The 10000-nt window shown below is 53.7% G+C and overlaps 1 protein-coding gene across 1 annotated transcript in view; it reads left to right on the forward strand.

Moving 5' to 3' along the window:
* Positions 1-10000, forward strand: part of ESS2 (ess-2 spliceosome associated protein) — a 28506-nt gene that overhangs the window by 13884 nt on the left and 4622 nt on the right. Inside the window, exons 5-6 of the mRNA XM_078883169.1 lie at positions 4395-4504; positions 7025-7140. Of these exons, the coding sequence (XP_078739295.1) occupies positions 4395-4504; positions 7025-7140 (226 nt within the window). The remainder of the gene's footprint in view (positions 1-4394; positions 4505-7024; positions 7141-10000) is intronic.

Genomic DNA, 10000 nt, shown 5'->3' on the forward strand with positions numbered 1-10000 from the left:
GTGTGTGTCACTGTGTGTGTGTCACTGTGTGTGTGTGTGTGTCACTGTGTGTGTCACTGTGTGTGTCACTGTGTGTGTGTGTGTGTCACTGTGTGTGTCACTGTGTGTGTGTGTGTCACTGTGTGTGTCACTGTGTGTGTGTGTGTGTCACTGTGTGTGTCACTGTGTGAGTGTGTGTGTCACTGTGTGTGTCACTGTGTGTGTCTGTGTGTGTCACTGTGTGTGTGTGTGTCACTGTGTGTGTGTGTGTCACTGTGTGTCACTGTGTCACTGTGTCTCACTGTGTGTGTCACTGTGTGTGTGTGTCACTGTGTGTGTCACTGTGTGTGTCACTGTGTGTGTGTCACTGTGTGTGTGTCACTGTGTGTGAGTGTGTCACTGTGTGTGTGTGTGTCACTGTGTGTGTGTCACTGTGTGAGTGTGTCACTGTGTGTGTGTGTGTCACTGTGTGTGTGTGTGTCACTGTGTGTGTGTGTGTGTCACTGTGTGTGTGTGTGTGTCACTGTGTGTGTGTGTGTGTCACTGTGTGTGTCACTGTGTGTGTCACTGTGTGTGTGTGTCACTGTGTGTGTCACTGTGTGTGTCACTGTGTGTGTGTGTCACTGTGTGTGTCACTGTGTGTGTGTGTGTCACTGTGTGTGTCACTGTGTGAGTGTGTGTGTCACTGTGTGTGTGTGTGTCACTGTGTGTGTGTGTGTCACTGTGTCACTGTGTGTGTCACTGTGTGTGTGTGTGTCACTGTGTGTGTGTGTCTCACTGTGTGTGTGTGTGTCACTGTGTGTGTCACTGTGTGTGTGTGTCACTGTGTGTGTGTGTGTCACTGTGTGTGTCACTGTGTGTGTGTGTCACTGTGTGTGTCACTGTGTGTGTGTGTCACTGTGTGTGTCACTGTGTGTGTCACTGTGTGTGTCACTGTGTGAGTGTGTCACTGTGTGAGTGTGTCACTGTGTGTGTGTGTGTGTCACTGTGTGTGTGTGTGTGTCACTGTGTGTGTGTGTGTCACTGTGTGTGTGTGTCACTGTGTGTGTGTCACTGTGTGTGTGTCACTGTGTGTGTGTCACTGTGTGTGTGTCACTGTGTGTGTGTCACTGTGTGTGTGTCACTGTGTGTGTGTCACTGTGTGTGTGTCACTGTGTGTGTGTCACTGTGTGTGTGTGTGTCACTGTGTGTGTGTGTGTCACTGTGTGTGTCTCACTGTGTGTGTCTCACTGTGTGTGTCACTGTGTGTGTGTGTCACTGTGTGTGTCACTGTGTGTGTCACTGTGTGTATGTCACTGTGTGTATGTCACTGTGTGTGTCACTGTGTGTGTCACTGTGTGAGTGTGTCACTGTGTGAGTGTGTCACTGTGTGTGTGTGTGTCACTGTGTGTGTGTGTGTCACTGTGTGAGTGTGTCACTGTGTGTGTGTGTGTCACTGTGTGTCACTGTGTGTGTCACTGTGTGTGTGTGTCACTGTGTGTGTGTGTGTCACTGTGTGTGTGTGTGTCACTGTGTGTGTGTCACTGTGTGTGTGTGTCACTGTGTGTGTGTCACTGTGTGTGTGTGTCACTGTGTGTGTGTCACTGTGTGTGTGTCACTGTGTGTGTCACTGTGTGTGTGTGTCACTGTGTGTGTGTGTCACTGTGTGTGTGTCACTGTGTGTGTGTCACTGTGTGTGTGTCACTGTGTGTGTGTGTGTCACTGTGTGTGTGTCACTGTGTGTGTGTCACTGTGTGTGTGTCACTGTGTGTGTGTGTCACTGTGTGTGTGTCACTGTGTGTGTGTGTCACTGTGTGTGTGTGTCACTGTGTGTGTGTCACTGTGTGTGTGTCACTGTGTGTGTGTCACTGTGTGTGTCTCTCTGTGTGTCACTGTGTGTGTGTGTCTCACTGTGTGTGTCACTGTGTGTGTCACTGTGTGTGTCACTGTGTGTGTCACTGTGTGTGTGTCACTGTGTGTGTCGCTGTGTGTGTGTCACTGTGTGTGTCGCTGTGTGTGTGTCGCTGTGTGTGTGTCGCTGTGTGTGTGTGTGTCACTGTGTGTGTGTCACTGTGTGTGTGTCACTGTGTGTGTGTGTCACTGTGTGTGTGTGTCACTGTGTGTGTGTGTCACTGTGTGTGTGTCACTGTGTGTGTGTCACTGTGTGTGTGTCACTGTGTGTGTCACTGTGTGTGTGTGTCACTGTGTGTGTCTGTCACTGTGTGTGTCTCACTGTGTGTGTGTCACTGTGTGTGTGTCACTGTCACCTGGCACAAGCGTCGTGGTGACGTCACCGCCACTTAGTGGCGAATGGCGGTTGTTGTTGTTGTTGTTGTCACTGTGTGTGTGTGTGTCACTGTGTGTGTGTCACTGTGTGTGTCACTGTGTGTGTCACTGTGTGTGTGTGTCACTGTGTCACTGTGTCACTGTGTGTGTCACTGTGTGTGTGTCACTGTGTGTGTGTGTCACTGTGTGTGTCACTGTGTGTGTGTCACTGTGTCACTGTGTGTGTCACTGTGTGTGTCACTGTGTGTGTCACTGTGTGTGTGTCACTGTGTGTGTGTCACTGTGTGTGTCACTGTGTGTGTGTCACTGTGTGTGTGTCACTGTGTGTGTGTCACTGTGTGTGTCTCACTGTGTGTGTCTCACTGTGTGTGTGTCACTGTGTGTGTGTCACTGTGTGTGTGTGTGTCACTGTGTCACTGTGTCACTGTGTGTGTCTCACTGTGTGTGTGTCACTGTGTGTGTGTCACTGTGTGTGTGTCACTGTGTCACTGTGTGTGTGCCACTGTGTGTGTGTCACTGTGTGTGTGTCACTGTGTCACTGTGTGTGTGTCACTGTGTGTGTGTCACTGTGTCACTGTGTGTGTGTCACTGTGTGTGTGTGTCACTGTGTCACTGTGTGTGTGTCACTGTGTCACTGTGTGTGTGTCACTGTGTGTGTGTCACTGTGCCACTGTGTGTGTGTCACTGTGTGTGTGTCACTGTGTCACTGTGTGTGTGTCACTGTGTGTGTGTGTCACTGTGTCACTGTGTGTGTGTCACTGTGTCACTGTGTGTGTGTCACTGTGTGTGTGTCACTGTGCCACTGTGTGTGTGTCACTGTGTGTGTGTCACTGTGCCACTGTGTGTGTGTCACTGTGTGTGTGTCACTGTGTCACTGTGTGTGTGTCACTGTGTGTGTGTGTCACTGTGTCACTGTGTGTGTGTCACTGTGTCACTGTGTGTGTGTCACTGTGTGTGTGTCACTGTGTCACTGTGTGTGTGTCACTGTGTGTGTGTCACTGTGTGTGTGTCACTGTGTGTGTGTCACTGTGTGTGTGTCACTGTGTCACTGTGTGTGTCTCACTGTCTCTCTGTGTGTCTCACTGTGTGTGTCTCACTGTGTGTGTCACTGTGTCACTGTGTGTGTCTCACTGTGTGTGTGTCACTGTGTGTGTCACTGTGTGTGTCACTGTGTGTGTCTCACTGTGTGTGTCACTGTGTGTGTCTCTGTGTGTGTCACTGTGTGTGTCTCACTGTGTGTGTCACTGTGTGTGTCACTGTGTGTGTCACTGTGTGTGTCACTGTGTGTGTCTCTGTGTGTGTCACTGTGTGTGTCACTGTGTGTGTCACTGTGTGTGTCACTGTGTGTGTCTCACTGTGTGTGTCACTGTGTGTGTCACTGTGTGTGTCACTGTGTGTGTCACTGTGTGTGTCACTGTGTGTGTGTGTCTCACTGTGTGTGTCTCACTGTGTGTGTCACTGTGTGTGTCTCTGTGTGTGTCACTGTGTGTGTCACTGTGTGTGTCACTGTGTGTGTGTCACTGTGTGTGTCACTGTGTGTGTCACTGTGTGTGTCACTGTGTGTGTCACTGTGTGTGTCTCACTGTGTGTGTGTCACTGTGTGTGTCACTGTGTGTGTCACTGTGTGTGTGTGTGTCACTGTGTCACTGTGTGTGTCACTGTGTCACTGTGTGTGTGTGTGTGTCACTGTGTGTGTGTGTGTGTCACTGTGTGTGTGTGTGTCACTGTGTCACTGTGTGTGTCACTGTGTGTGTGTGTCACTGTGTGTGTGTCACTGTGTCTGTGTGTCACTGTGTGTGTGTGTGTCACTGTGTGTGTGTGTGTCACTGTGTGTGTGTGTGTGTCACTGTGTGTGTGTGTGTCACTGTGTCACTGTGTGTGTCACTGTGTGTGTGTGTCACTGTGTGTGTGTGTCACTGTGTGTCACTGTGTCACTGTGTGTGTCACTGTGTGTGTGTGTCACTGTGTGTGTGTGTCACTGTGTGTCACTGTGTCACTGTGTGTGTGTGTGTCACTGTGTGTGTGTGTGTGTCACTGTGTGTGTGTGTGTCACTGTGTCACTGTGTGTGTCACTGTGTGTGTGTGTCACTGTGTGTGTGTGTCACTGTGTGTCACTGTGTCACTGTGTGTGTGTGTCACTGTGTGTGTAGGAATGAGTGAGTCTCCGCTGGTCACGTGGGGCGAGGTCGAGGGGACCCCGTTTCGTGTCGACGGCCCCGACTCGCCTCACCTGGACCGCACGCCCGCTCCCGCATTCAAGGTGCGCACACACAGACAAAGCTGCCCCAGGTAGCCTCCAGCAGGGCTGTAGGGGCAAGTGCTGCTAGCGGCAGCAGTGTCTATGTACTACACACACAGTGTCTATGTACTACACACACCACACACACAGACAAAGCTACCCCCAGGTAGCCTCTAGCAGGGCTGTAGGGGCAAGTGCTGCTAGCGGCAGCAGTGTCTGTGTACTACACACACCACGCACACAGACAAAGCTGCCCCCAGGTAGCCTCTAGCAGGGCTGTAGGGGCAAGTGCTGCTAGCGGCAGCAGTGTCTATGTACTATACACACCACACACAGACAAAGCTACCCCAGGTAGCCTCCAGCAGGGCTGTAGGGGCAAGTGCTGCTAGTAGCAGCAGTGTCTACGTACTACACACACCCACACACACAGACAAAGCTGCCCCAGGTAGCCTCTAGCAGGGCTGTAGGGGCAAGTGCTGCTAGTGGCAGCACCCACACACATAGACAAAGCTGCCCCAGGTAGCCTCTAGCAGGGCTGTAGGGGCAAGTGCTGCTAGTGGCAGCAGTGTCTGTGTACTACACACACCCACACACACAGACAAAGCTGCCCCGTGTAGCCTCTAGCAGGGCTGTAGGGGCAAGTGCTGCTAGCGGCAGCAGTGTCTATGTACTACACACACCACACACACAGACAAAGCTGCCCCGTGTAGCCTCTAGCAGGGCTGTAGGGGCAAGTGCTGCTAGTGGCAGCAGTGTCTGTGTACTACACACACCACGCACACAGACAAAGCTGCCCCGTGTAGCCTCTAGCAGGGCTGTAGGGGCAAGTGCTGCTAGCGGCAGCAGTGTCTATGTACTACACACACCACACACACAGACAAAGCTGCCCCAGGTAGCCTCTAGCAGGGCTGTAGGGGCAAGTGCTGCTAGTAGCAGCAGTGTCTATGTACTACACACACCACACACACAGACAAAGCTGCCCCAGGTAGCCTCTAGCAGGGCTGTAGGGGCAAGTGCTGCTAGTGGCAGCAGTGTCTATGTACTACACACACCACACACACAGACAAAGCTACCCCAGGTAGCCTCTAGCAGGGCTGTAGGGGCAAGTGCTGCTAGTGGCAGCAGTGTCTGTGTACTACACACACCACGCACACAGACAAAGCTCCCCCAGGTAGCCTCTAGCAGGGCTGTAGGGGCAAGTGCTGCTAGCGGCAGCAGTGTCTGTGTACTACACACACCACACACACAGACAAAGCTCCCCCAGGTAGCCTCCAGCAGGGCTGTAGGGGCAAGTGCTGCTAGTGGCAGCAGTGTCTATGTACTACACACACCACACACACAGACAAAGCTGCCCCAGGTAGCCTCTAGCAGGGCTGTAGGGGCAAGTGCTGCTAGTGGCAGCAGTGTCTATGTACTACACACACCACACACAGACAAAGCTGCCCCCAGGTAGCCTCTAGCAGGGCTGTAGGGGCAAGTGCTGCTAGTGGCAGCAGTGTCTACGTACTGCACACACCACACACACAGACAAAGCTGCCCCAGGTAGCCTCTAGCAGGGCTGTAGGGGCAAGTGCTGCTAGTGGCAGCAGTGTCTATGTACTACACACACCACACACACAGACAAAGCTGCCCCAGGTAGCCTCTAGCAGGGCTGTAGGGGCAAGTGCTGTTAGTGGCAGCAGTGTCTATGTACTACACACACCACACACACAGACAAAGCTGCCCCAGGTAGCCTCTAGCAGGGCTGTAGGGGCAAGTGCTGTTAGTGGCAGCAGTGTCTATGTACTACACACACCACACACAGACAAAGCTGCCCCAGGTAGCCTCTAGCAGGGCTGTAGGGGCAAGTGCTGTTAGTGGCAGCAGTGTCTATGTACTACACACACCACACACACAGACAAAGCTGCCCCAGGTAGCCTCTAGCAGGGCTGTAGGGGCAAGTGCTGTTAGTGGCAGCAGTGTCTATGTACTACACACACCACACACACAGACAAAGCTGCCCCAGGTAGCCTCTAGCAGGGCTGTAGGGGCAAGTGCTGCTAGTGGCAGCACCCACACAGAGACAAAGCTGTTGATGGTGGTGATGGTGATGATGTTGATGGGGTGATGTTAGTGATGATGTTGTTGATGATGTCGTTGATGTTGATGTTAGTGATGATGTTGTTGACGATGATGTTGTTAGTGATGTTGATGATGTTGTTGATGGTGATGTTGATGTTATTGTTGATGTTGATGATGATGTTAGTGATGATGTTGATGGTGATGTTGATGATGTTGATGTTGTTGATGGTGATATTGTTGATGATGATGTTAGTGATGATGATGATGGTGATGTTGATATTGTTGATGTTGATGTTGTTGATGTTGTTGATGTTGTTGATGTTGTTGATGTTGATGATGTTGATGATGATGTTGATGATGATGATGTTGATGATGATGTTAGTGATGATGTTGTTGATGTTGTTGATGTTGTTGATGTTGTAGATGTTGATGATGATGTTAGTGATGATGTTGTTGATGTTGATGTTGATGATGTTGTAGATGCCTGGACCCACGCGGAGAGAGACGTTGGGTCACCGCATGGCCAACGAGGCGTCCATCAAGCACCGCACACGCAAACAGGAGGCCATCCGCAGAGTGACAGAAAGTTTTGTCAGGTACCCACCCAGCTACTCACCCACTCAGTCACTCACTCACTCACCCACCCACTCACCCACCCAGTCACTCACTCACTCACCCAGTCACTCACTCACCAAGTCACTCACCAAATCACTCACCCACCCACTCACCCAGCTACTCACTCAGTCACTCACCCACCCACCCAGTCACTCACTCACCCACCCACTCACCCACCCAGTCACTCACTCACCCAGTCACTCACTCACCAAGTCACTCACCAAATCACTCACCCACCCACTCACCCAGCTACTCACCCACTCACCCAGTCACTCAGTCACTCACCCAGTCACCCACTCAGTCACTCACCCAGCTACTCACCCACTCACCCACTCACCCAGCTACTCACCCAGCCACTCACCCAGCCACTCACCCACTCACCCACATACTCACCCACCCACCCACTCACCCACTCACTCACCCACTCACCAAATCACTCACCCAGCCACTCACTCACCCAGTCACTCACCCACTCACCCAGCCACTCACCCACCCACTCACTCACCCAACGAGGCGTCCATCAAGCACCGCACACGCAAACAGGAGGCCATCCGCAGAGTGACGGAAAGTTTCGTCAGGTACCCACCCAGTCACCCACCCAGTCACTCACCAAGTCACCCACCCACTCACCCACCCAGTCACTCACCCACTCACCCACCCACTCACCCAGTCACTCACTCACCCACCCACTCACCCACCCACTCACCCAGCCACTCACCCACTCACTCACCCACTCACTCACTCACCCACTCACTCACCCACCCACTCACTCACCCACCCACTCACCCACCCACTCACCCAGCCACTCACCCACTCACTCACCCACTCACTCACTCACCCACCCACTCACTCACCCACTCACCCACTCACTCACCCACCCACTCACTCACTCACTCACCCACTCACTCACTCACCCACCCACTCACTCACTCACCCACTCACTCACTCACCCACCCACTCACTCACCCACCCACTCACCCACCCAGTCACTCACTCACCCACCCACTCACCCACCCAGTCACTCACTCACTCACTCACCCACTCACCCACTCACCCAGCTACTCACCCACCCACTCACCCACCCAGTCACTCACCCACTCACCCACCCACTCACCCACTCACTCACCCAGTCACTCACTCACCAAGTCACTCACCAAATCACTCACCCACCCACTCACCCAGCTACTCACCCACTCACCCAGTCACTCAGTCACTCACCCAGTCACCCACTCAGTCACTCACCCAGCTACTCACCCACTCACCCACTCACCCAGCTACTCACCCAGCCACTCACCCAGCCACTCACCCACTCACCCACATACTCACCCACCCACCCACTCACCCACTCACTCACCCACTCACCAAATCACTCACCCAGCCACTCACTCACCCAGTCACTCACCCACTCACCCAGCCACTCACCCACCCACTCACTCACCCTACGAGGCGTCCATCAAGCACCGCACACGCAAACAGGAGGCCATCCGCAGAGTGACGGAAAGTTTCGTCAGGTACCCACCCACTCACCCACCCACTCACCCACTCAGTCACCCACTCAGTCACTCACCCACTCACCCACCCAGCTACTCACCCACTCACCCAGTCACTCACTCACCAAGTCAATCACCAAATCACTCACCCACCCACTCACCCAGCTACTCACCCACTCACCCAGTCACTCAGTCACCCAGTCACCCACTCAGTCACTCACCCAGCTACTCACCCACTCACCCACTCACCCAGCTACTCACCCAGCCACTCACCCACTCACCCACTCACTCACCCACATACTCACCCACCCACCCACTCACCCACTCACCCACTCACTCACCCACTCACCAAATCACTCACCCAGCCACTCACTCACCCAGTCACTCACTCACCCAGCCACTCACCAAATCACTCACTCAATCACTCAGCCACTCATTCACTCACCCAGTCACTCACCCAGTCACTCACCCACTCACCCAGCCACTCACCCACCCACTCACTCACCCAACGAGGCGTCTATCAAGCACCGCACACGCAAACAGAAGGCCATCCGCAGAGTGACGGAAAGTTTCGTCAGGTACCCACCCAGTCACCCACTCAGTCACTTACTCACCCACCCAGTCACCCACCCAGTCACCCACTCAGTCACCCACTCACTCAGTCACTCACCCACCCACTCACCCAGTCACTCACTCACCAAGTCACCCACTCACTCACCCACTCAGTCACCCACCCACTCAGTCACTCACCCACCCACTCACCCACTCACCCACTCACCCAGTCACCCACCCACCCACCCACTCACTCACCCACTCACCCACCCACTCACCCACTCACCCACTCACTCACCCACTCACCCACCCACCCACTCACCCACTCACCCACTCACCCACTCACCCACCCACTCACCCACTCACCCACTCACCCAGTCACTCACCCACTCACCCACTCACCCACTCACTCACCCACTCATCCACTCACTCACTCACCCACTCACCCAGCTACTCACTCAGCCACTCACCCACTCACTCACCCACTCACTCACCCACTCAGTCACTCACCAAGTCACTTACCCAGCCACTCACCCACCCACTCACCCACTCAGTCACTCACCCAGTCACCCACCCACTCACTCACCCACCCACCCACTCACCCACTCAGTCACTCAGTCACTCACCCACTCACCCACTCAGTCACTCACCAAGTCACTTACCCAGCCACTCACCCACTCACTCAGTCACTCACCAAGTCACTCACCCAGTCACTCACTCGGTCACTCAGTCACTCACTCACTCAGCCACTCACTCACTCAGCCACTCACCAAGTCACTCACCCAGTCACTCACTCGGT

Source organism: Lampetra fluviatilis, chromosome 69, assembly GCF_964198595.1.
Source record: "Lampetra fluviatilis chromosome 69, kcLamFluv1.1, whole genome shotgun sequence".
NCBI lineage: Eukaryota > Metazoa > Chordata > Hyperoartia > Petromyzontiformes > Petromyzontidae > Lampetra > Lampetra fluviatilis.